Raw genomic sequence first — 27692 nt, 5'->3', positions numbered from 1 at the left:
AATAAGATGGAAACTTGTGTAAAGTATGCCAGGCAACATTGTAGCAGCTAAGTAATTACTGCAAGAAATTATTGTTAAAATGTCACAAGAGAGTGTGTGATTCTCAGGTGGGTACTGTCGATAGCATGTTCTACCAGGTCAGAAGAGTGAGGGACCCTTTTGGAAAATGCCTCAAGGAGGAATTACAAATTGGTCATTCTCCTTTTGGAGAACTTTGTTTATCTTTTTTTTTTTTTAATATTCATTGAACATCTGCTTGTACCAACTGTGTCTGTACGTTACTCATAGGATGGATTTTCCTGTGGGTTCTGTGACTTCTTTTTTATAGAGAATGATGAATTTTTTTTGGAGAAAACTTTTTGGCACTAACAGTTTTCTTAATTCTGAGTTCCAAAAGTTTTCCCAGAGATAGGCATATTAATCAACTAGTTTTTTCTTCTAGGGATAGGCTTTGGATATAAGAGAAACACCTATGTCTAGTATGAAATGTTCAGTCTTGTTTTCATTTTTACTCTGTAAGGATTCTGCCAATGAATGCACTCTCTCTTACCGATTAGAGTGTAAATCCTGTCCCACAACTGTGAAGTGACTGCATTGAAGAAAGTGGTTTATGCAGAGGCACTGGGGAATGAGTTGAACCAAAGAGGGAGAGTAGGTGAGCAGAGTCCCTTGACAGAATTGCTTACTCTAACCATTGGCAAGTCATTGCTGCTGGGTGGAGTTTGAGCTCTCACAGTGACCACGAGAGGGGAGAGGTAAACGGTTTTCTTGGCTTGGGTTAGAGCTTTACTCCTCTCAGGGATGTCCGGAGTAGCTGGGTGGCAGATTTGTAGTTCTTATACTTTGGTTCACACCATATTCCTGTTGCCTGAAGGTGCCCATCTTGGGGATATTGAGGGCAGGGACTTCATTTCCCCATTGTAAAAACCTGTTGCTTTTCAACCAAGACTGTAGTTTAAGGGTTTAAAAAAAATTTAGTTTACAGTTGAATCCTCTGTGTTATCAATTTCTTTTGGTGATTGTAGGGGTTAGGTGAGAACAGTAGAAATATATAATAGTAATAGCAAATAAGGCCTGAAGTTGAGAAGGATTGACATTCCCCATGGAAAAGAAAAGTAACCCTTCACTGAAGGCAGCTTAATGGGGTTGTAATAAGAATTTGAAAGTTACTTATACTTGGAGTGGCATTTCCCCAGGAACTGTCTGTATTACTAAGTGGAAACAGTTATTATTAGGATCATTTACAAAGCAATTTATTAAAAAAAATAGAATGTTACTGAACTCTTGGCAACCTAAGAAACTATGTAGTTTTCAGAGCTTTCTCATTTCCAATTCCTGATAACAAGTCAACTCTTGTTTGTAACTGAAATTAATTAATTTATTCTTATACTATTCCCAGTTGTCTATTTCTGGAGCCAGATGGGTTCTCTGAGTCTTGAGATGTATTTTAAAAAGAAATGAAACAACTATCATTGAATTACCTTTGTGATTATGGGATTTGGAAGCATAGAAAATCTTCAGAATGGAGCCTTGTTTAATCTGGTTTCTGCCTCCTTCCAAAGATCGTTTGTTGTTTTTCTTGGCCTGATGTTTAAGGAGAACAAAAACAAAAATCTGTGAATGTAGGTCAAAGGTGTTAACCTGAAAAGTAGTGTTAGGCCTTCCAAGTCCAAATATTTAATACCTTGACTTTTTTTTATAACTAACTGAATGGTTAGAGAAAAAAAAAACAAGTGAGCACTGATCAGGCCTCTAAGGCTTTAGTTCTGTGAACCTAGTACAAAATAATCCAGAGTTGTCATTGATTTATTTGATGAGCTTCTTAGATCTCTAACTATAGTAGAGAATACAACGTAATGGTTAACAGTTTGGCCTCTGGAGTCAAACATACCTGGGCCGAAATTCTTATTCTATCACTTATTAGCTGGAGAATCACAGGCAAGATTAACCTCCTTAATCCTTAGTTTTTACATCTGTGCATTGAAAACATGAAATTTTCTCATGGTTGGTTTGAGAAAAGGATGGTTGTTTGAACTAAAAAAATAAGAACGATAGCATTTACTGAGCACTTACTCCATTTTAGGCACTTATGTATTTGGTGTATTACATGTAGTAACTCAAACAAGTAAAATATATTTTTCATTAACTGTATTGCTTCAAATAATAAATAATAAATAAAAAATAAGACAATGCATATAAAATACTTAGCATCATGCCTGGCCCAAATTATATGCTCAATATAAAGTTATTATCATTATAATACTGTGTGACTTGATAAAATTATACTATTCTTAACAAAAGTGTCTTCATTGGAGCCTGAGCACATTAGGTTGATCAACTTATGCAGAAAAGCACTGCTATAAAAAGATAGATTAATGAAATAATATGCTCAATAAGAAATATGTCAGTCCAGTGATTTTGATTACAATGTTAATTTCCATTGGTGACTCTCACTTTGGGAAGAGCTTTTAACTGTTTGCCTCTGCTTCCCTTTCATCAAACACTAATAGTAAATTCCTGAAAATGTAAACCTTAGGTGTAGAGACTAATGAAATAATTGGAGTATTTCCATATGCATTGACATTATGAACATTCCCTTTCCTCCAGAGGAATTCTGAGGCTCTATTTAGGAGCTGACTCTGTCTTTCTGTTTTTGTCCAAAATTTACATTACTACTGAAATGTGAATGGTTGGAAGTCCCTATTAGACTTCTAGAAATTGATATAATTATGGTTTTAAAATTAGAATTACTGCAGGACCTCTGTGTGAGTTTTGCAAGCTGAAAGAGTCCAGGCTCCCCCAACCCCACCCCATTACAGCTGATCTTGTTAGTTTGAAAGCAGGTAAGAGAACAGGAGCTGCTTTGGTCTCACTGAGATCTGTGAGAGAGAGATGCAGCTCTTCAAGGACAAGGAAATAGAAAGTGCAAACTTCAGATGAAGGGGAGCAGTACAATCAGTAGACTGTACTGAGCTGTATAATAGATCCCTTATATAAATATTTATGTAAATACTTTATACAAATATTGAGCATGTGTGCTAAAAAACACACAGAGCCTTTTGTTAAGGGATACGTGTAATTGATAGACCAGATAATTTGAGTTTGTATATCAATCATGATACTCTACAGTTTTCTTTAGAAGCAGGGGTCTCAGAATTTAGATATATTCTTTGGTTGTTTCACCTACATGTACTAAGGAGAAAAGCTAGACATTGGCCCTGTCCCTAATCTTGGGATGAATGCCATTTATGTAGATGTTCTGGTTGGGCTTCACCTCTAGCAGAGGAAGCAGGTCCTGTCCTAAGAGGAACGGAGCTGACATTTTACGAAGCACTTGCCGTGTGGCAGGCATTGTGCTCGTGCTTTCTTACACACCATCCCACCAGTAGTTCACCTCATCTCCTTGGGTATGTACTCCAGGTATTCCCATGAGGCAACCCCGTCTAAGCTAGGTTAAATACCCGACTCAAAGTCACAGCTCAGAAGTAGCAGAGTGAGGATTCCACTCCAGGGTCACTGGACTTCAAAACTGATGCTTTTCCCACTGTTGCTGCTCATGCTGATGAGGATCATCCCACACAGGGTCTGGTTTATTTTTCAAAATGCCAAGTACCTCATATGTCATCCAAGAGCTGATACAGAACTGATGCTAGTTTCTTTAAGCTACTGGGATCTGTACCATCATTTGATGAAGGAAAGTATTCTCTGCTGATATTTCTCTTGTTTCAGTAAAACAAGAAAAAAATGATGATTATTATTTTTCCCTGTCCAAGCTGTCTCTGCAGTAGTCAGGACTAGCTCCAAATCCTGCTGTGAATTCCTCCATAAGCTTTCACTTTACCACATTACTTCCTGATTATTGGCACTTGATACTCAAAACAGTATTGTGAGAAAATTAGGGAATATCAGTTTCCTCAGAAACTGAGGCACAAATAAATCATTGGACAAAAGACATCAAGTGTCCAAATTTGTCTGGAAGGACAGATGTTCTAATTTTGAATCCTCAGTTCTCCTCCACTTTGCTGGTTTTAGGCAAATGCTGCCATAGTGAGGCCTCTGCCGTGACTCCCTGAATATCCCAGGGTCTTCGTGTATCACTTTACATGTATAACTGAGCCGTGCAAATGTATGAATTCCTGTCTGATTTCTTCACCTTCCTGTCACTCCACCACACCTTGTGGTCTGGCTCTGTCCCCAGAACTTTCTTGAAATGACTCCACAGGACATCACCCAGAACCACTTTATTGCTCAATACAATGGGCACTTCTCAGGCCCTACCTCTGTTAAGTTTGATGGTATGGAACACATCCTACTTGAAACACACCCTTTCCTTGCCTGCAATTATGCCTTTATTTTTCTTACTTCTCTGGCTCCTTCTTTTCAGTTTCTGTGTGCATAGCTTACTTTTTACATATTGGTTGTTCCTCAGGGTTTTATGTCAAATGCTTTTTTGGACTCTATACACTGTATTATTTCAGCCACTCTGGCTGCAGTTATCTACTGTAGATGCTTCCCAAGGAAGGTGGCTTGGTTCAGATTTCTCTTTGAGGTTCAGCCTTGTACATCCTGCTGTTGATTGATGTCTAACTCTCTCCCTCCTTAGTTCAGTAGGTTTAAATCCATCCCAAATGGCACTCCTTACCTCCACCCTTTTCCGTCAGAATGTTCTGGCAAATCCCTATGTTTTGCCAATGTCAGTGATCAGCATCACCATGTGTTGACTAAGCTGAAATACTTGATGTTATTCTCACCTCTTCTCTCTCTCCTTCCCAGATCAGATGCACGTAAGTCATGACACAGTGACTTCTATATATTTCTCAGTTAATCTCGCTAAACTCCAGTGTGCCCTTTCATGTGAGGAAGATAATTTTATCTACTTTATGGGATTGTTGTGTAAATGAAATTAGATATTGTATCTGCCATTCTGTCTTGTGCCTGGCATGCTGTAAATGCTCAGGGACTGTCTGCTATGTTTCTGCTGCTGTCCCCTGTGTCCCATCTTTCTCCATGTCCCTCTCAAGCCTCCACACCACTGCCAGACTTATATCTCAAATATGCAAATCTTATCATTTCGCCATCCTCAGATGGCTTCTCATTGCTGTTAGAGAACAATCTAAACTCCTTACCTGATATTTAAGGCCCTGCAGTATCTACCCCTATCTCCATATTTCTCCAACCATATCTCTTCTTTTTCCTTCACATCTCATCCTAGATATTGTTTTCCCCAGGAAACCTTTGACAACCCCTTTACTTTAGGGTGGGTAATTATCCTTTCTTCTTCACATTCATGGATCCTACCTAGCGCTTACCAGGTCATACTGTGATTATTTAGGTGTGTATCTGAACCCTGCCATACATAGTCTGTAAGATCTGTGAGCTTAGAGACTGGGCTTAGCAAAGTCATGTTCTCTATTCCTGTAGCTAGCATAGTGTCTAGCCTATGGTAAAATATTTGTTGAATGAGTGAATAACTTCAACTTTTAAACAATTAATTTATGTGAGTATAAACCTTCTAAATTACTTTAATCAACTAAGTGTCTCATTTAACTCAAGGTAAACCAGCAATTCCTTTATCTGATACAAAAAAAATTAATAAAAACATAGCATAAAAGAAATAGTCTGTTAAAATTTAACCCATGTATCATCTGAGTAGAAGGAAATTAAGTTTTTATTCCCACTAATAACTGAATTTTCAGACTTTTTTTTCCTCCTCATTTGATTTGGATTCTTTCTACAGTCCACAGTTATAATTTTTAGGACAACTTGGAAATATTGGTGTTAGGATTTGTTTATTTTTCATATTGGCCACACTGAGCTGATTCCGGGAATGTTTCATAGAATGAGCAGAGACATTGTGACTGGACAGTTTGGCTCTTCAGAGGTCCTGGTAAATGACTCTGAGGTTATCAGTTTGTTATTTCTCAGAATTATGCTCAGACACTTTGCACTTGTTTCTAATCTTCTTTCATCCAACCCCCTTTCTTTGATCTGTCAAATTAGCTGTTGTTATAAATTGTACATCTTATGTGTCTGAAGCCTTGTTGATAGTTGAGGGAGGTATAAATGGAACATATCCATCCTCTCTAGATCTTCATGCTCTCATTAAAGAGATACCTATTTTCATGAACAGATGGTAATACAAAGAAGCACAGGATAAGTGCTAAACAAATAAATACTTTGTGTGCAGGAGTCTGGAGAGTGTAGCAGTATGAAGCAGAGGAGTTTGGAACCAAATGTAGGACAGAGAGGAGTAGGGTACTTTGAGAGCAGGTCTATCAGAATTCTAGGCAGGGGTCATGGAGCATGCAAAGTTCCAGTGAAAGCAAATGCGAAGAAGACGGTAAAGGGAGAGATCTGAAGTTCTTCAGTGTTAGGACTTTACACTCCTAGCACAAGGGAAGTTTTTTTGTTGTTTGTTTTTGTCAAGGGGCCAGTTTGATTAGAAAAGTGACAATAGCAATGTTTCAGTAGAAACAATCTTGTGGGGGTCTAGGATAAACAGGATGAGAGATGTAGTAGATAAAATTGATTAGAAGCTCCCAATTCACCAGTGAAGAGGTATATAAGGCTATGTGACATTCTTAAGTGCCAGATCAAACCTTTTGGTCCCAGGATCCCTTTGAACTCTTAAAAATTATTGAGGATATAAAAGAGCTTTAGCATATAGATTAATATTTAGTATAAATATGTATTGATTTTACCCTTATAGAAATTAATGTTGAGAAATTTGAAATATAATATTTATTAAATATATTAAAAACAGTCATAAGCCCATATCATTTTAATATTTTTTCAATGAAGAATAACTATTTTTCGTGACCAAAAAAAAAAAATTAGAAGAAAGGCATTGTTTTACATTTTTGCAAATCTCTTTAATATCTGGCTTACAGGACGACAGGTGGATCTCATTTATGCTTTTGCATTCCATCTATTTTGATGTATGCCATGTAACCTGGAACATTCAAAGCTCACTCATCAAGGAATGAGAGTGAAAAAGGGAAATGCAGTTTTAGTATTATTATAAAAATAATTTGGCCTTGCATATTCTCTGGAAGGGCCTTGGTAACTCCCTGGGGTCCCTGGGCCACACTTTGAGAACCACAAAGAATGGTTATATAATTGGGCTTTTGGTGGACAGGGCCATCCCCGGTATGCAGAAATGAGAGGACTCAGAAGGATAGATAAGGTCACTCCTTGTGTCATGTTCCCCAGCCCTGAGCTGGAGGAAAGGCATGCCCTGCTCGCTTACCCCTGGGGGGCCTGAATAGGAGGCCTCAGGTGAGCAGCGAAGTTAAAGGCCTTTGATCTTGGCAGCAAGGGGAGAAGGTCTGGGGAGCTATTTTATAGGTGATAGAAATAGGGTGGCCCTTGCCATCTGGAGGTAGGTCAGGGCCAGGAAACCAAGAATCCAGACTATCTGTGCTCTGAAACTGCTAGGCTTTTAGTCTTGAGAAACTGAATATGAAATAGGCAAGGACTGAGAAACTTGTCAATAGCGATGGTAAACTCAGAAAACTTTGTAAACTTATTTTAAAAAGCATATCATACCTTTTAAAATTTCTTTTTCTTTAACAAAATTAAAAAAAAACATCCAGCTTATCTTGTATTTGGAGGAACTGAGAAAAAGAGATTTTAAACCCCCCATAAGTTAATGTTATTTTTCTAATTGGAAACTGAATACATGTATATTATCTAAAACTTTGGCCAATATAGAGAAACAGAAGAGAAAAAAAAATCACCCATAACTTCACCGTCCAGAAATATATACTGTTATTTTAAAGCATGTATCTCCAGATTTTATGTAACCTTATTTATAAGTGTCATATCTATAGCTATTATTTCATAATAGTCTCTTCCCTTAACAATGTATCACGAAACAAGGTATCTTTCTGTTTTAAATAATATATCTAGGAAGGGCAGTTTTTATTTCCTCTCTAGGAAAAGTTTTGAGACTGAATGTGAGCGCACGCGTGCGTGTGCATTTATGGGTGGCAGTGCCTCATCGTCATAGTGGCTTGGTAAGAAGTATAAGGAAACCTTATATAGAGTATAAGTATAAGGAGGGAAAAATGGAAAAATATGAATCTTGGGGAAACAGAGTTGGGATCATGTAATTAGCCACCTCTTAAACCTAGGGAACTTCTATCTAGAATGTTCTTTGCTCAAACCTTAGAAAATTCTGTTTTATCTTATTGTAATAATAATGAATAAACCTTGAATGAACAAACTAGGAAGTTCTATTATTGATCAATAGTAAACCTGGAAGTGGTGTCCTCAACCACCCCCACGTCTTTGTTGCACCTGCTGCCAGCATGGAGCATTTAAATTACCAGTGCCATGACACTGTGCCATCACCCATGTACAGATGAGTTAGAGGATGGTTCCGTTGTTTTAGATGGTTAAACTCAAACCACCCTTTTCAAATTTAAATATTTAATTTGTTATCTTGAGATCTTTGGCTAGTTGCCATATTTGAAATACTTGTCTATTTTACTTTTTGCACTTCTTTTGCTTTTACATAATTTTGTTTAAGCTACTACTATGAACTTAAAATTTGAATTGGTTTTTAAAAATAGTGTGAAGACAAGTGAGGGGTTCATTCATTCATTTACTCATTTATTCATTCAACAAGTATTTACTGAGCCCTACTGTGTGCCAGGCACACCGTATTATTAGTATTAACATTAGTAAATACTAAGGTAGATATGATCTCAAGGATTCCAGAGGTTTCTTTCCCATTAAATAACTATTTTGAGTCTTCACTTTTTCCTCCTCTTAATAACATTCCTAACTATTTACTGTTGTATTGATCTCCTAGTTGTATGGTTATGTGATGGTAGCTCAAGTGGATGAACAACAATCTGGTTTCTCTACTTGTACAGCAGAAATACTGGGTTTAAAATAGGGAAGCAAAGCATTCAAGATGGCACACACTCAGATATTCTGGGTTTGCTAATTCTGTTACAGGAGTACTTGAGGGCAGTGTCAGCAACCACTGGCACATGGTGCCAGGTTCTGGACTGTTTGCTGCCTGAGTGTGGCTGTGGCACCTGCCCATTACTGCTATTTGTGTGATGGGTAGGAGGGCCTCCTGGGGGCAAAGAATCAGGACTACCTTCTATTTCCCTCTTGAATCTTACCATGAGAAAGCTTGGCTGATGTTTTGTTTTTGAGGTATCTCTTTGCTAAATGTGGTCTAAGAGTAATGTAATTCTATGACTTGAGTCACTATTGGGGCAACAAATATACGTACCTTGCCAGGGTCTGAATGGTTCTCTTTCATTATTTGTATTCTTCTCAGTGTTCAACTCACCAAAACAGAAAAGTATAGCAGCAAGAGTATTGGCTTACAGGTCAGTGGGCACAAGACATTGGTTTGAATTCTGTGTTTAGCATTTATAGATTGTTTCATCTTGGATAACTTACCTAAGATACGATTTTTTCATCTCAATTTTCTGCTAAAATCTACTTCAGTAGTTGATGTGGGGATTGAAAAAGATTATATATGTTAAGCATATAGCTTTTATGTGCTTCTCAGAACTCCTATAATAACTGTTTTTTATTAAATTAATTTGTCTACTAATCACATAACTTACTTGCATTCCTGATTTCTGTCTTACTTAAGTTTATATGGCTCATGTCTTATCTCTTTAGACTTCAGACTCAGCACAGGTATCTGGCCCTCCAAGAAGCCTTCCTGACCTCTTCCCTCACAATGCCTGCACATCTGTGTGATTTTTCTTGCCACATTATATTATAGTTACCTGCATTGCATCTATATACTTTAGATACTGAATGGGGAGCTTATTGAATATGAAACCATGTCCTATATTGGAACACCTGACCCAGAGAAGATGAGATCAGCCTTTGTTTAGTGAATGAATAAATGAATGAGAGGGAGAGAGAAGTGGAACTAGCTTCAATAAGAGCAGGATAGATGAAGATTTTTGGTGGATTCTTATTCAACCTCTTACCTGTGGCATCTCTTCGAAGAACAGGAGACCTGTCATTCACCTGAGGAAGGATAAGCTACAGGGCTTGTCATCTCAGCTACATGGCTTTCGTGTCATGTCATGTCATTTCATAATTTCACTTCATTTTGTTTCATTTCCTTTTGTTTCGTTTCATTTCATTTCATTTCCTATGGCAGATTCCAGAAGGTGGGTGTAGATCCGACTGAAAAACAACAGCTGTGGCAAAGCAGTGCAGGGCAGAGAAGTCCCTAAAGAAAGTTAGATGGTGCTCTTTCAGACTTGATTCTAACCTCAGTTCTACCTCTGGCTCTCTTTGGGACTTTGTAATGAAAGTTAGTTTGTGTAGCTCTTTTACTTAACAATATAGAAAACTGACTGGACTTAATGCTTCATTCTAATGTTGATTGTCACCGAGTCTCAATGCATTGAGAGGAGCTCTCTCTCCCTACCTTTACCTCCACAGGAGAGAACACAGCTCTACCATGGTCCTGACTGGACCTGTGAACTGCTCAGCTTCCACAGAAGCACTGTCAGGTCATGGCAAAACGGAATCTGAAACCATCTCTGGGGTGATTTCTGAATGGGGTGATGTTTCATTTCTGATATGGTGTGAAGGCCTTAGCATAAAGCACACAGGATCACATGGTCCAGTTGTTTTGTATTATTTAATGGGAGCCATTTGGCAAGGCAGCGAATCAGAGAAAACAGCTCATGGGTTGAGAAAAGAAGAATGGAGATGGTTTAAAGAGCAGGAAAGCTTATCGTTTTGTCTTCCCATGGGTTCTGGATGTAGCATTCATTTGCTAGCTTTAAAAATGCCTTATAAATAATAACTTCATATTTCAGTCAGGACTCTTTATTTGTAAGTGAAAGAAACTAAACTTTAATTAGCTTCACTCAATAAGGGAATTCATTGGCTCAGGTGACCAAAGAGCCAAGGGCAGGCCAGCTTTTGGCACAGCTGTGTCTGGGGGTTAGGGATGCTATTGGCAGCTTCTTTTTCTCTGCTTGTAGTTCATCTTCTCTTGCATGGTGGAAAAAATGGCCTAAAAGTCTGCCAGACTCACAGCAATCCTAGTGGAGAAAGATTTCTTCAGTAACTGCCAGAGAGTGGACAGGTCTTGGTCCTGTGTCCCCGGGTCAGCCCCAACTGACGCGTGTAGAAGGAGGCTTCCGTGGCAGGAGGGTGGCCTGTTACCAGATGACGGGGAAGGGGTCTCAGGCAGGCAGAACAGTAGGCATTCACTTCAGTTCACTGGATTTTTTCTTATGCTTTGGGCTTATCTCGCTCTCTTGTTCTCCAGCTTCCGTTCCTGCTTTTGCACAAATATATGTGCATTCTCAAAGCTTTTCCCTTCTTCCTAGGCTCTGTTCTGATGATCTCCTTCCCTGGTACCCCACAGGCATTGTAACTCAAAATGTCTAAAACCAAGCTGACCACCACCCTCCCAAATGTGTTTCTTTTCCTTAAGCTCCCCAGTCACACCAGCAGCAACATTCTCTTTCGACTTTCCTGGAGTTCTGACCTCAAAGCTGTTTTTGACAATTTCCTTGCATATGATTTCTCCCTTTAATGAACTCTCATAGTTCTTTATCATTATGTCTCTTTGAATTTATGGTTTTCTCTGTGGTTTTATAGATACAGGTGTATCTGATTTATTTCTCCCACAGTTATTTAGGTTTCTTGAAGGAAAGTGTCATGACTTAAATGTCTTTGTACTATTTCTCTCTTGATTGTCCTCCAGCTTCCCCACCTTCCACTTCTCCCACTGATATTATATGATACAATAATGAAGGAAAGAACTGTGTGATATGTAATAATATGGTTACATGGATATAATTACATGGTCATTAAACTTGGTATTGCTAAAGAACATCAGAGCTTGTCAGTAGCTAAAGTGATAAAAAACATTTCATTCAAGAACTATTGGAATAGAGGAAAAGAGACCTCAGTATAGAAATGGGCTCAATTTGTAATGCATCCTGGCCAAGTGGGACTTCTAGCCATGGAGAAGGGTGAGTCAGTGGATGGAACATTACTGAGAGGATATCAGAGGGAGGTGGATATTTTGGTTAAATGGGCTTAACAGCATTCTGGCTGAAGGCAGACCAGGGGGATCAGATATGCAGGGTGGGGGATTCTCTGTAAACTGACTCAGCACCCCTTCTTGCTAGACTTGGGAAGGAAGGCCTCATGAGGACGGATTCACATTCCCCAGTTCCTCGTGGTCTTAGGAGGACCTGACTGAAGTTTAATCGAGTGACTCTGTGTCTTTATCTAAACTATAATTTCAAGTCTTGCTTCTTTGGCATTTATTATAAGTAGATTTCAGCTATATAACATGTTGAAGGAGGAACTGCCCTAATCATTCAGCCTTCCCTCTGTCCACTCCCTGCACCAGCCTCCAGCTTTCCCATGGAGAAGGGAAAGAAGCAAAAAAAGACTTTTGACTAGTCAGAACTGGGGAGGAAGGAGTAGGGGAAGCAAAAGAAGAAATCTGTGGAACTATTTGCTAAAATGATTTTGAACATAACTTGGGGTCTCATCTATCATAGGTGTCTAAATCCCCTCACTTGGCATTTAATGTATATATAGTGCCCATTTGAGATCACGTTAATGTGGCAAGACACTAACAAATAGGAGTTGAACTCAAAATTGAAAAATATGCCTTTGGGAAAAAGTCAACCCACTGAACATTAGGATGCCTTCTGGTTGGAATTTGCCTCTGACAGCATGAAGCTCAAAAGGCCTCAGCAGCCACCAGGGTGGCACTCGTAAGAACAGCAATGCTATTAAAACAAATAGATGGAAGGGAGAAAAGCTCAGTACCTCGATGTGGAGCAGATAATGAAAGCTCAGGAAGTTTTATGCAGGCACATACTGTTCAGGCTAGTCACTCCGAGTGGTTTTCTAAGGAGCCCTTGTGGATCCTGCTAGTTTCATAACTTGTTGTTTGTTTTGGGGGTTAACGTGTGTTGGGGGATGTTTGAACATCCTCCGTGGTTCTGCCAGTCTAGGTCACCCTCACTGCTCTGGCTCTCATCCTGTTTGTCCCTGTTCAGGGGAAATAACGCCCTTTCTTAGACAACTACTGTCTTTGTTTCAGGTTCTACTTTGTTAAATTAAAGCATAATAAAGCATCAAGGTTGTAAAGTCAGAACAGGCTGCTGTATAAAACTTCATTCTCCATGGTGGGAGAGAGCTATTTTAAATAAATCAGGCCTGCCTTAGTTCAGCTCTGCCATACTATTATTCTGTCCTCATTCTCTTATCAACAAGCAAGGCCTAGAGTTCTGTCATCTCTCCACCTCCTTGTTTTTTTCTGGACATTGAGGAGTTGCTGCTGTCAAAGTAGTATTACCCGTGACCACTGCCCAGCTTCTGCACAGATGCTGAGCAGACCAAGACTCTAAGCTATTTTACAGGATCAATTATATATTCTTTTGACTGCACTGTTTTTTTTCTAATTGTGTGGAGGAGAGTGTCTTCAGTGATGTACAGTGGGCGATTTGGGCACCCTTAAGGGTAGTGACTTTGCCACTTGTACTGCTATTTACAGAAAAAGATGGATTTTACACTGATCCAGTATAATGTGTGTGGAATGTAAAATGTGTAACTGAGGAAAAAGTTTGAGTAAACAATATTTATTTTTATGTGTGATCCCTTCTATAATTTCTATTACATAGTTTTTTACTTCCTTATAAAATGCTGACTGTCACATTGTAAGTGCGCTTCCTGACTCAGTAATGAGTCAAAATTTGTGTCTAAAGAGAATTTCTACCAGTTGTCAAGTTTTAGGAAGTGTTAGAATGTTAATTCTGAGAAGACTTTGGAAATTATCTCTGGGCAGCTTCCCCTTTTCCTCCTGTTTTAAAGCTGGAGGAACTTGAAGTCCAAGTAGATTAAGACTTCCTTGCAGGTACACAAGGCTGTTTTGTGTTTACCCTATGCACCCGTTTATTCCTGGAATCATGCAGTGGGCAGTTTAACCACATGGACTTTCCAATTTTTGAGCCTAGTAATTATGCTCCTGGGCGGCTTCACGGCACTAAGTAAACTGCACATACTTTCCCCCAGGCAGTTGGCTGCTTAGCTGTTTTTTACCTTCACTCATTTATTATCCCCTGTTCTCTGCCAGAGGGAAGACTGTTAACAGTATGGACTGTGGTGTCACTTCTGCTAGGGACAGCATACCACTCTCATCGTCATGATCTCAAAGGAAGGAACATGTGTTGTACGAGGAACAACTTTAAGCACATACTTAGACATTTGAAAAGAAAAGAAGTTGAAAGGTTCATTTTCTTTAAGGCAGTTGCAGTTCTAGTTTTTGACAACTGTGTAGGTCATGGTGTATCTGATCTGTTTTTGTCTCTCCTTTATGATTGGTGGTGATTTCCTTGGACCAAAATCTTACAGTTGTAGTTTTGTTGGTTCTGTTGTAAAGGAAATTATAGTACCTGATGGTCAGACAATTAACATCACCTTTTGAGTTCTCAATACCATTCTGGTTTCTACGTTTACAGAGGTGGGGGCTGCTTTACAATTTTAGGGGTCCGTACATTTCTGTAGTGAGCTTTTGTATAGAATTAGTGCTGTGTGTCTAGATGAAATATTCTGTGTCTCTTTGTAGTATCTTTGCTTGACTGCTCTTGTTAGGCCAGCACATATATGTTTACTTTGTTTCTTCTATTTCAGTGTTTATCTGCTGAAGAGATCTTTTCCCTTCATGGCTTTTCAAATGCTACCCAGATAACCAGCTCAAACTTCTCTGTCATCTGTCCAGCAGTCTTACAGCAACTGAACTTTCACCCCTGTGATGATCGGCCCAAACACAAAACAAAACCAAGTCTTTCAGAAGGTATGTTGGAAGCTTTCCCTCCCATTTGTTTGAAAGTCTATGGGCTAGTCAGAAATGAAGTTAACATACTTCTTGTTCTGCTTTATTGCCTTTTAATAATCTACATTTGAACCCCTTGGTAAACTACTTATGTTCTGAAAGTATTTAGAATAGGAATAATTAGAACTCATATAAGCTTCATAAGTTATACTCTCATATTTGTAGACTCAAAATTATAGTTGGTACGATTTAAAAACTGTAAAACGCAATTCTTGATTTTAAACAACGTATGTTTATGCTGTGCATATTGGATTGCACATTAAGTGTTTGGCTTATAATTGATCAGTTCATTTCCATTACCCTGTGCTTATGTTATTTCAAAATCAGTCAGTTTATCTGTAATTGTCAGTAAAGGGTAAGGGAACCAGGGAGGTTTCAGATTGAATCTTAAGGTACTGAATGATTACCTCTTTGATTTTCATAAATGAAAGAAAATGCCAGGGACTATTTTAAGTACTTTTGATGGTATTGCCATAGATATTGCATTCTAAAGGTATAATCTGCTACAATTTTAAATGCAATAGAACAAGTGGGTACTTACTGTATAGTTCACATACTTAAAAAAGTAGAAAAGAGGAGTTTGTTTCGCAAATGAGATGAACCAGTTGTTCAGGGAGTCTATCTGCTGGCTGTGTGCAGTTTCTTGGTATCTCCAAATTGTTAACTTGCCCCACATGGATATTTTAATTCTTACCTTTTGTTCATTTGTTCATTTAATAAATGTTTATTGAACAAAATTTCAAGAACTGTTCTGTGCATTGAGAAACCAGTAACAGGAAGAAAAATTCCCTGTCCTTTTAGGCCTTACAATATAATAGGAAAGAGAAATAATAAACATTTATATAAACAAGCAGATAAATAGTATAACTTCACAGTGATAAATGCCATGAACAAATAAAGTAGGTAAGGGATAGAAGGAGGTAGGGGGTGGTATGATTTCAGACAGGTTAAGGGAGGCCTTTCTGATATTACATTTGAACCAAGTCCTGACGGAGAGAGAAGGCCATGGCAAGGTCTGTGAGGGAAGAGCAGTGTTGGTGGAGGGAACAGTCAGCATAAGCCTGGGAATGAGTGGCATTTGTAAGGAGCAGCAAGAAAGCCTGTGTGTCTGGAGCACAGTGAGCAGAAGAGAGACTAGAAGGGGAGGATGCTCTGGGGGAGCCTGCAGCCTTGTAGGGTGTGGTGAACTGATTGGATTGTGTTCAGATGTGGTAAGAAGACACTGGAGGCTCTCAACAGGGAGTGATGTGATTTTACTTGTTTGTAAAAGGTTCTTCTACCTGCGCTTTGAAGAATAGATTGTAATGGGGTAATAGCAGAAGCAAGGAAATTGATGAGGAGGCTGCTGCTCAGTGTTGGTGCTCAGAATGATGGGGGGTTGGATTGAGTGGGAGAAGTAGGAGTGAGGAGACATGACCAGTTTCGGGGTGGATTTTGGAGACTGCTAAAACGGTTGCCTTTGGATTGGACGTGGGAGAAAGTAAAGTGATCAAGGTTTGAGCCATTGGAAATGGACAAATGGTTGCATCACTTCTCAGGATGGAGAAGACTGGGGACGAGTGGTTTGTGGCAGAGGAAGTGAGTGGTGAGGTCCAAGAGGATATTTTTTAACATGGTGAGTTTGAGGCATTGATGTAGACCAACAAGGAGAGATGTCCAACAGGCAGTGGCCAGCACACATTGGGAGCTCAAAGAACAGGCTGAATCCAGAGATTTGTCGTCTTAGAAGCCACTGGTGTGAGTGAGCATCTCTAACGTGAGTATACATAGAAAATATAAAGAAACTAAAGATAGAGAAGAAAAGGGAAACCTTAACAAAGGAAGTGCCTGTTTTACTCACTTTTGGATTCCTTTGTGTATATATGCATACTCCGATCTCTCTATACAGTTGATCCTTGAACAACACAGGGGTCGGGCACTGACTTTCTGTGCAGCTGAATATCTACATATAACTTTTGACTCCCCCAGAACTTAACTACTGATACTTACTAAAGCCTTACTGATATCATAAACAGCCAATTAACCCCCATTTTGTATGTTATATGTATTATATACATATTCTTACAATAAAGTAAGCTAGAGAAACGAAAATGTTTTTTCAAATAGTGGCAAATCTCCAAAAAAATTTTCCAGTAGATTTATTGAAAAATTCATGGGTAAGTGGACCCACACAGTTCAAACCCAAGTTGTACAGAGGTTAACTGTGTATGAATAACAGTAGTAACAAAATAAGCAGCTGTAACAACATTAATAATAGCTAACTCTTATGTAGTACTTACTGTGTGGCAGGTGTTATTCCAAGGTCTTTACATATATTAACTCATTTAATCTTTGTACAACTGTATGAAATAGGAACTACGTTATTCCTGTTTTACAGCCAACAAACTTGAGGTACAGAGAGTTTAGTCATTTGCTCCCAAGTATGCAACGTGTATATACATTAGAGCCAAGTTCAGACTAGGGCTGTCTTGGCTTCAGAACTCTTGTTCTTTTTTATTTTCTGTATTTACATATGCAAAGAGAAATCACCAAGCATACTTTATCAATATAAATAGCAATTTTGTGAGTAACAGTAATTTCAGAGATGATTGTTAGAGCAAATATTTTTCTACAGTATGTACTAAATGGAAATATGTTTATATTTTACAAGCCTGTTTAACATAGTTTGCACTTTAGATTTTAAAAAATCAGCAAATGGCTTATATACTAACATTTACTAAGTATAACATAGTAAAGCATAGATTCTGAAGTCAGCCCACCTGGGTTCAAATCCAAGCTCTGTAATTTTCCAGCTATGTTAGGCACATAACTTTATGTTTTTCTGCCTCAGTTTTTTCACCTACAGTAGTGCCTTTCTCATAGGGTTGCTATAAGGATTTAAATAACTCAATATCTGTAAAGCATTTAGAATGTTATCTGGCTCAGAGTTAGGTGCTATATATATATATATATATATATGTCTGTTAAATACAATTTATCTGATATGTGCATAATTCTGTACAGGAGGAGAGGCTCAGAAAAAGCAAATATATTCTGTGCAAGTTAATTATGGATACTCAGAAGTGTTTTTAACCCGAGTTCCCATGGGTATTCTATCTCAGAAACTAGGAGGTAGAAAAAGAAGGGGGAAAAAGGAAGTGAGAGAATTCTTAAGGTCAACACTGCAAAGTCATAAAATGGAAAAATCAATATTCTAAATTAGAAGATCAGAAATGCACCAAATATTTGGACAGAGGCCCCAAGAAAGAGAGAAATGCCTCTTAGGGTGCACATTATCTTAGGAATTGAAATGGGGCTGCAGTGGATGGGATGGCATAGGAAAAGGTATAGAAAAGTATCTGGAGAATTAGGGAAACTAGTAGAATGCTCATTATTACTGGTCTAACAGGTTTAACTTAACAATATATTGCCTTTATTTGCTTTAACATACTAATTGTTTCACTTTAGTGCAGGTGATGTTGAGCAGCTTATTTAATGTCTCTGTGCCACAGCTATCTCATCTGTAAAATGGAGATAATAATAGTACTTTCCTTAGAGAATTGTTAGGGGTGCCAAATGAGTTACTATGTAAGAGTGCCTAGAACAGCACCTGGCACAGAGCAGGGAGACTATGTCTTTTGCTCTTCTTATACTTGTGTCCATAGGTTCACTCCATTTCCTGGTCCCTGCATAAGCCTATTATTTTCCCACAAATAAATTATTTTTTTAAATAATGCACTGGATTCTTGATATAACAGTTCATTTAATATAGAGTCAATTCTGAGCTCATTTGAAGAAATGAAAAAACAACAAAAAAGTAATCCCAAAGAGCCACGATACTAGGATTTTATGAACACATTTACACTGATGTATCAGTGGCGGGATAAAATAGTCTCATTTGCCAAAGACCTCACATTTTGAGGTGTTTTTGAAATTGCCTTTCAGGTGCTTTATAAACTCATATTGATGATGCAATAAACTGATGGTAAATTAAATTCTCTAGGAGATAAGTAAAGTTTTAGCAATAATTTATTAACCCAAAATTGCCTCATTTTTTTTTGAGGAGGTCAAAGGATGGTGTTTAATTCAAATAATAGGTAGGAATAAAGGAATTCTACTTGTAGCATCCCTGGAGACACATTGTCCAACTTTGCAATAGAAGTGATGACATAAGTCTAAGCTCTGGAGAGGGTAAATGGCTTCTTCTAGGAACAATACCTGAGATAAAAGGAGAGCCCAGTGCTCCTGGCTTCTAGTGTGTTATTCATTTACTGTATAACAATTAGCTAAATGAACTGAAATTTATATTATGGACTACTTACTAATTTTTTTGAAAATAATAATAACATTTGTTGAAGACTTACTATATTTCAGGGACTGCATTAACTGGTTTTATTTTATTCTCATAAAAACTCTATGAAATATGAGAATTAAGTGAGTTAAAATAGGTGAAGTTGTTAGAAGAATCTTAATACCTAGTGGGTGTCCAACTAATATTATTTGGAAATTGATTAAAATCTTTCAGAGTTCACTAAGTAGCAGAGAGAGAAGGAGTCTATCTGGAACAGATCATTAGAAGGAACTCCATGTATACATGGAGATGTGCAAGGAATATTTTTATACTGGTACATTCTTTGGTGTGCTAGTTGAGTGGGTGAATGGATTGTTTTTTTCTGAATAATGACCCAAAATACAAGAAGGGGACACTATGCAGTGTGCCTAGAGCCTAATGATTCACATTCCCAGAGTTCCCCAAATTGTTCTGATAAATGTGCACAGTAAGTAAGGAAGGTTAGAAAGACCAGATAAGCAAATGAATCGGTGTTTTTCTGACAGAGTTTTCTGAGCAGCACCTTGAAATATGACATTCATTAATTCATTCATCAAAGAATGTGTGCTATTTTCTGGGCAATATTCTAGACACTGAAGATGAGTAAAACATAGCCCCTTTCCTTGAAAATCTCATAATTTGTATGACATAGGCAAATATATAAGTGATAATGTTACTGGAGCATGTAAGAAATGGAAAGTGGTGCAATTACCTTTAACTGAAAGCTATGGGGAACTTGAGAAGCAAGAGACTGCCTTCCGGAGGGGCTAGCAGAGCTCTGTAGAGGAGTCTGAGTCGGCCTGGAGAGCCCCTTGGGAGTCTCTCAGGCAATGAAGGCAGATGTTTCCAGATAGACAACCACAAATAAAGGCAATTTTGTATTTGGTGGACATTGTGTCTGCATAAAGGCCGTGTTGAGAAGGAGCGAAATAACACTGGAGAGGTTGTGTGTGGGGGCTGGCTTATGAAGGGTGGTTTTGAATACAGGCACTAGGCGATCAGAGGTGTGTTTGGATAATGAGTCTGGTGGCCAGTCTGGTGGAAGACCAGTCAGAAAACTGTGTGCTAGGTGAGGGAGTAAGAGATGATGAGGACCTGAACTCAAGGCATATGGAGAAGCCAGAGTGAGGATAAGCAGACTTGATAGTTTGGTCACCAGTCCTCTATGGACTTGACTGTTGGTGAGAAGAGAAATTCGCATTGATCCTAAGGCTTTTTCTGTTATGGAGATAGTGAACAAAGGTAGTAGAGCAGCATTTCTCAGGAGAAGGGATGCATTTCAATATATGTATGTGTCTTTGCTTCTATTTAGTATTCCAAAGTTTGCCATTTTTACTTTAGTTTCAACATGTATGTGTCCTGTCTATCCAAAGAGATTGTAAGTATTTGTTGAATGAATGAATGCATGTACGCTAGTGATGGGATAGAAGACTGTTTAAGTTCAGGGAAATTACACATAGATAGGTCATGGAGGAAGGTGTGGGATTGAGAACTTTCTCCAAGTGGTAAGTCTGAGGGGCGTAGTGAGTATTGTTTCGGGTGATAAGGTGATGAATGGCAATGAGGTGGACCTTTACAGGCCCACAGGGATGACTTTGTAGGGCATGGTCAGGAGTCTGGAACTGATAGGAAAGCGTCTGGAGAAGATAAAGCCATGGTCAGTGCTGTGACGATCCTTGTGGTAACATAGTAACATTCATTATCTGTTTTTTTCCATTTGGTAGCCAGCCCATGGTCTCTTGTATTGCTTTGTGTTTGTGTACACCCGCACATTCCCCAGCTCCCCAAGCAAGAGATCCAAGCTCTTTGTTGTATGATTTGGTCCACATCCTAGGCTCCATAAACATTTGCTGAGGTTGTTTATTTATAGATAGAATTGCTTGAGCTAGAATAATGGTGAGCAATCTTGTATTCATGAAGCACAATATAAAATATGTATAGTTTTGTTGAGCCCCTTGGGGCTCTTAGAAGTTAGATCACCTCTGCAAGAGTAATGAAGCATATTGCTGAGAAGCGTGGGCCCTGGAGCCAGCCTGTCTGGGTCTGAAGTCCAGCTCTCTGTCTGTGTGACTCAGGCTGCTCACTGGAGCTCCCAGTGCTTCAGTTTCCTCAGCTGTTGTGAAGGCGATAACAGTGCTCCTTACCTCATAGGGTTTTGTGAGGATCAAAAGCATTAATACATGTGGGTTGCGCAGCACAGGGCCTGGCACAGGGTGTTCAGTCACTGAGCGTGAGGTGTTCCTTCAGTGCTCCCCTGGGAGTGCCATTTTAAAGAAGCTGCGGTGAAGAGGCAGCTGTCTAACCTTTCATGTTATCCTTTGTGCAGTGTGGGGTTCCACAGGCAAAGCCTCAGGCTGCTCATTTCCAGGGGCCCCTTTCCACTCAGCCAGCACTGCCATCCTGTCCTGGGTTCACAAAGTATGGAGGTCTTGCATACCCATTGTGTCTTTCAATCAACCACTCTTGGACAACTGGGGAAAACTGAGGCCCAGAGGCAGCAGGTCACACTTACCATTAGCTGGAGAGCTTAGGATAACATTTATTCATTTCATTCTAAGCAACATTTTTGAGCATTTTATTGGGTGCCAGGCCCCCAGGATGGAGAGATGAAAGATACACTATCTGCTTCTGTCCCCGGGGTCTCCACTGCACAGGATGTTTGCCTTAATCTGGGCCCAGCAGATGAGTTGTGCAATGCAGCCACTCCCGCCTGCTGCCTGTGCTCACTTTCTGAGTGCTCCCTGCGCTGGGCTGAGCCCGGGATCCAGGAGGCCCTGCTGGAGGGCTCAGGTCCTACCTTTTCCAAGGAAGTGTGCTCCAGGCTCCTGCAGACAAGGGATTATGATAAGTTTAGTGTCAGCAACTGTGGTCACCTTGAAGTTAACCAATCTCCACACCGACCCTCCACCCATCCTCCTGTACTTTGAAACGCACACTGCCTCAATGTTCCTCTGAAAGGCTGAGTTTTAAGCTAGGCCTTGAGCCATAGATGAAACTAGGTGGCTTGGAGCCTGTGGGTCTCAGATGGTTTGTCACCATTTTAGATCTTTTCCAAATTCCCTACAAGCTATGAAATTCTTTGCTCCCATAATGATGATTTAGGACTGATGAAAACATAGGCAGTGTTACTATTAATTTATTATGCTGTATTTATGTTCTCAGTTTTCCTTATAATTTTCATTGAGAAGATTTTATTTTAAAGAAGATACCTGTTTCAAGTTTATTAAAAAAATTCTTTCCACTTTGATGTACAGTAAGATTACATTTGGTTCCTTTGCTGTGATTAATTTCTATTCTTTTCCCTCTGATCTACAGTTTGGGGATATGGATTCCTGTCAGTGACAATTATTAATCTGGCATCTCTCCTTGGACTCATTTTGACTCCATTGATAAAGAAATCTTACTTCCCTAAGATTTTGACCTATTTTGTAGGGCTGGCTATTGGGACTCTATTTTCAAATGCAATTTTCCAACTTATTCCAGAGGTAAGGATGTTGGCTATTTGTTTCTGTGAATAACTGTTTATTTTAAATGTTTTAGCACTTTGTACATTTTAAGCCTCCGTAATTCTCACATTTTATGGTCTGGTTTATGGTGTTTGGAATAAGAGAAAGCTGAATCACAGAAAATGAAAAAGCTTGTCCCAAGCTACAGGGCTGTCAGCTTCAAGATAAAATTAATATTCTATGAGGCCAGCCACCGGGACGTGCTCAGACAGTTCTGGGACACCTCCGAGGGCCTTAAAACTTTATTCTGTCTCACATTTGGGCAATTTAATTTGTCTTCACACTTCTGTTGTTTATTTATTTATTATAAAGAGTTTGCAGTGTCAAATTTAGTGAAGATATACCAAAGAATTCCCTCATATCTTTACTACAGCTGTAGAAGATTAAAGGCTAAATTCGAGCCTGGTTGACAAACCTTTTCATTTCTTTTTTGACTGAGAAAAGTCAGTTGAGGGCCAATAAGCAGCCGCTTATTTTTTTCCTTTAACAAAATGTATATAGATCTGACATGAACAATAGTGTGCCATTCAGTTAACCAACAAGTAATACATATGTTTTATTTCAAATCTATATTGTGGCCATATAAGGAAAAGAGAAAGAGGAAGGTGAGTAAGTAAGAGGAAAAGGGCGGGGAAGGAGGAGAAACATGAATAGGAGGGAGCCACAAAGGGGAACCAGGGAAATACACATACACGTGGACTGTGTCCCCCAACCCCATGCACCCCTGAAGACGGAGGGGCAAGCCCCAAGGAAGAGAAAATAGTATTTCAGGGAGTACCACCCGTATCTTAAAAGTTTTAGAAAATTATAGATAAGTCTTCTTTTAGTTTTTACAACTAGATAAAAAGCGGGGTATGTAATTTCTTAGACTCATTATTATTACTATTATACCTAGAAAGGACCCAGGAGACTACTTCAAACCCTCAGCTGTAGTGATGGGAAAAAAAACATTAAAATCCAGAGGGATTAAGTGACTTGTTTATAGCTATACAATCAGCTAGTAACAAAACTAGGATGACAACACAAATTTTTTGGTTAAAAAATGTGTTACATGTAGTGTTATACATGTGATATATTTAATGTAGCATATAAATGTATATTAACTCATTTGATTTGTGGATCAAATTAAACAAACTGATGCTGTATGTGGACTGGAGATTCCACATTCATGATTTTGATATTTTCTATTTTATTGCAAATGTGGTAATACATAAGAAATGTCGATCAAGAGAATAAGAAATTTCTTCAGCAGCACTTAGGAATGCTCTTTTGCCTTTCTGTGATATTTAAGTATTATGGACATGATCAGAAAATTATATAAGCACTAAAGAATCTGTCTTTGCAACACTACTTCAAATTTCCATAGACAGTTATTTCTTTCTCGGACAAAATTCTTTCCCTTCTCTTATTTTATTTTGTTTTAACCATAATCTCTGTGTTAAGTATATGGAGTAGGTATTTGTGTACCATTTTCACACACTGTAAATGGGCACAGAGAAGTCACTCAAATGAAGAGTGGCCATGCGATCTCTCCAGAGGCAGATGCAGGACAGGAATTCAGGTGCGCTCTATTCTAGACTGCTGTTCAGAGGGAAGATTTACAGTGTCCGGAATGGTGGATGTGGCTTTTCACATATTCTCTCCTGCTATTTATGTTTGTGTTTCTTGTCTGTTAGGGATACCTTGACCTCTTTTTATGATTTCAAACTCCAGCTCTTGCCCTATGTCCTTGAAACACTGCATTATTTCATTTTCATCATTGTATGTGTAAGAAATCTTCTTTCCTTCTCTGTTCTTGAGCCCAGTCCTTGATTGATTTATCTCTTCAGGACTTAACAGGATCCTCTAGGTTCAAAAGGATCTCTCTTTGGAAGAAGTGATACAAGTCGCCTATATGTTTGCTTTAAACATTTTGACCGTGGATATGATGGGCAAATACATTGCTTTTAGAGAAAGTGGGTAATCAATATCTCATTTTTATTGTTTATCTAAATCAAATACTATCTTTAAAGGTGGGAATCAGTGCTGCTTCCATACTACTAGAAGCTTACTCTTTCAAGGCAACTATTTCTGAAGGTGTTGTAGGTAGGAAAGTATAAGACACTCTGGGACTTTATTTAATAGAACTTCCTCTGGTTATGACTTCTTTGCCATTTCTTACAGTTTGGTTACCCAAATTTCAGCTTTTGGTTTGTGGTTTTTTAGCAGGTAAATTCCAAATATTACCTGGATGTAAAGATGGATTTTGGTGAAAATTATATACTGAAAAATTTTGGTTATTATTATTATTATTACTTTTTTTTTTTACCTGAATCACCTTTTTCTTTCCCTTAGGCATTTGGATTCAATCCCAAAATTGACAACTATGTTGAGAAAGCAGTTGCTGTGTTTGGTGGATTTTACGTACTTTTCTTTTTTGAAAGAGTACTTAAGATGTTATTAAAGACGTATGGCCAGGTAAATGGACTTTATTTAAAGTATTTAATATTTGACCCACTAAAGCTATTTTATGTAGGCAAATAAAGGTAGGAAGTTTATTCTGACAATTACATGACCAGTCTGTTTTTCAGACTTGTGAGGAAAAAGAAGAGTTTCAATATAATGATGTGTTAGAGAAACACTTGATTTGTATTATAGAATTTGGAGTAAGTACTAACAATTTAATGTCAAATAACAGATGAACATAATTTTTATTCCATTCATATCCATCAAATAAGAAGATATATGTACCCTAAAATGAGGAAAGAAAAACATCAGAATCTAGTAAATGAGGATACGTTGATAAATTTATAAAGATTACATTACACATAGAATAGACATTCAATTTTTCTCTTATAACTTAAAAGCACTTACACTCTATTTTCTTGCTTATGTAAGCCATCTTTTTCTTTTCTTCTTATAACCTCTTCTTCCTTAAAAAATTTTTTTTATGTAGAATGATCACACCCACTTTGCAAATGATGACTTTGGTCCTCCTCAGCAAAAAACTCATCAACCTAAAACTTTACCTGCAATCAATGGTGTGACATGCTATGCAAATCCAGCTGTTACAGAGCCTAATGGACATATCCACTTTGATAATGTCAGTGTGGTGTCTCTACAGGTATGAGGACTCCATTTTCTCTTTACTATAGGGCATCCTTTACACTGTGTGAAAGCTGCTGTAAATGCAGCCAGCCTTGTATTTTGTGCATTTAAATGTGTCAAGACTTACTTTTATATATGGGATAAGTAAGTCTGAATTTTTTTTCTACGTTCCGTATTTTTCAATAATTGAGTTAAGCAAGAAATTGTGGGTTACTGGGTCTGAGGTTTCACTGTTCTCTAAGATTGTTTAACTATATAAGAGTTACTTAGATTTATACAATAATATGTAGCAAAATTAATCAGAGCATTTCTCTTATTTACAATCCTTTCAAGATCCCAAACCAAACAACCCCCTTGAGTGATTCTGAAACAGCAAGAAGAAAAAAGATTTGTAAGCTATTAAAATTGTATTCATTAATTAATTGCTTTAGAATTTGTATTCCCATCTTCTAAATATTATTACTACGTATTATTTCCTGAGTGAATACTATATGCCAGGTGATATGCTAGGCACTTTTATCTCATTTACTTTCTACAACAACTATTCAGAGCAGGGTTTATCTTGTATGTATTAGAGCTATTGTGGTTTCAGGTAATGAAAATCAAACCTGAACGTATGCAAAAAGGAGACTTTATTGGAAAGAGAGTGGGCTGTCTAGTGGAACAGCCAAGCTGCAGGAAGGGCAAGAGCCTAGGAACCATTGGAACCGTTAGGACTGACCCCTCCTTCTCCTCCCTGTGTCTTAGAGTCGTTCTTTTCTTTCACTGTGAACTGGCTCCTTCCCTAAGTTGAAAACAGCTACTAGCAACCCCTGAGGTTTCTGGCTTATAATTTCAGCTTATAGTTTCAAAAGGAAATTGAATTGGCTCTTTCAGTCCTAAAACCAAAATTCCTGGTAAGTGTCTCTTTAGTCCAGCTTGAATTAGAAGTCTACTTCTAGACTAATCTAAGTGCTTAGAGGATCAGGCCCCTTATATGGCTCCACAGGAATATGGGTGGAATAGAGAAGAGTGGTTACTGAAAAAAGATGCTGAGGTGACAGTATCATTGATGTCCATGACGATTCTCATTTGACAGACGAAGAAAGTGAAGCTTTAGATGTTAAATAACTTCTCTGGGGGTCACTCTGCTTGTAAATGGAAGATATACAAACTACAAAGTTAAACACAATGAGGAAAATTAAAAATGAAATCAAAAGGAAAGCCAGCTAAGAAAAGAAATTATTTAAAAAGATATCCGGAAGAGGTTATTATGGCAAATGACCTGAGTTTTCTTCTGGTAGAAAACATGATTATTCGTATACTTCTCCCCACCTGATTAAGGAAATTTTTAAGTGTGTTTGAAGAGGCAGTTTTGTGTTGTGTTAGCACTAAACTAAGAGGGGAAATTATTTCATGTCAATGTAATAAATGATGCTTTCAGCCAAGATTTAGCAAAGAATATGGAAATGTTCAAATAGATAATTTCTTATAATATTTACAGCTAACATTTATTAAATGCTCAGGGACTATGCCTAGAACTTTAGGCAAATGACCTTCATACTAGCCTAGTAGACAAAAGTGTTATAATTAGGAGTCTGTAGCTTAGAGATGTTATGTAACAAACCCAAGCACACACAGCTCTTAAATGGTGAAGATTGGATCAAGACTGAGGCTGCTGGATGCTAAAGCCTGCACTCTTCCATGTCTTGCTGGATTGCCTTCTTTAGGCCACTGCTCTCCTAGAATCAAGATGATGGCGTTGACTTAATAAATATTAATTTTTTTATGGGGACAAAGATAATTTGGCCCAAGGGTCTTTCTGAGGACAAAAAGTTGAACTGTTCAAAAGATTGATTTTGGTTTTAAAGTTTAGGGCTTATGATTCACTATGGCCAGAACACGTTTACAGTAAATAAAAGCACCATGACAAATATGG

General features: G+C 38.3%; 1 protein-coding gene across 1 annotated transcript in view; it reads left to right on the top strand.

Moving 5' to 3' along the window:
• Positions 1-27692, top strand: part of SLC39A8 (solute carrier family 39 member 8) — a 72579-nt gene that overhangs the window by 10573 nt on the left and 34314 nt on the right. Inside the window, exons 2-5 of the mRNA XM_057502474.1 lie at positions 14671-14833; positions 22497-22666; positions 25022-25144; positions 25623-25790. Coding sequence (XP_057358457.1) covers positions 14671-14833; positions 22497-22666; positions 25022-25144; positions 25623-25790 — 624 coding nt within the window. The remainder of the gene's footprint in view (positions 1-14670; positions 14834-22496; positions 22667-25021; positions 25145-25622; positions 25791-27692) is intronic.

The sequence above is a fragment of the Manis pentadactyla genome, chromosome 5 (assembly GCF_030020395.1).
Source record: "Manis pentadactyla isolate mManPen7 chromosome 5, mManPen7.hap1, whole genome shotgun sequence".
In the NCBI taxonomy this organism is placed as follows: domain Eukaryota; kingdom Metazoa; phylum Chordata; class Mammalia; order Pholidota; family Manidae; genus Manis; species Manis pentadactyla.
The sequence above is the reverse complement of the archived record's forward strand: the minus strand, read 5'-3'. Positions and strand labels throughout refer to the sequence as shown.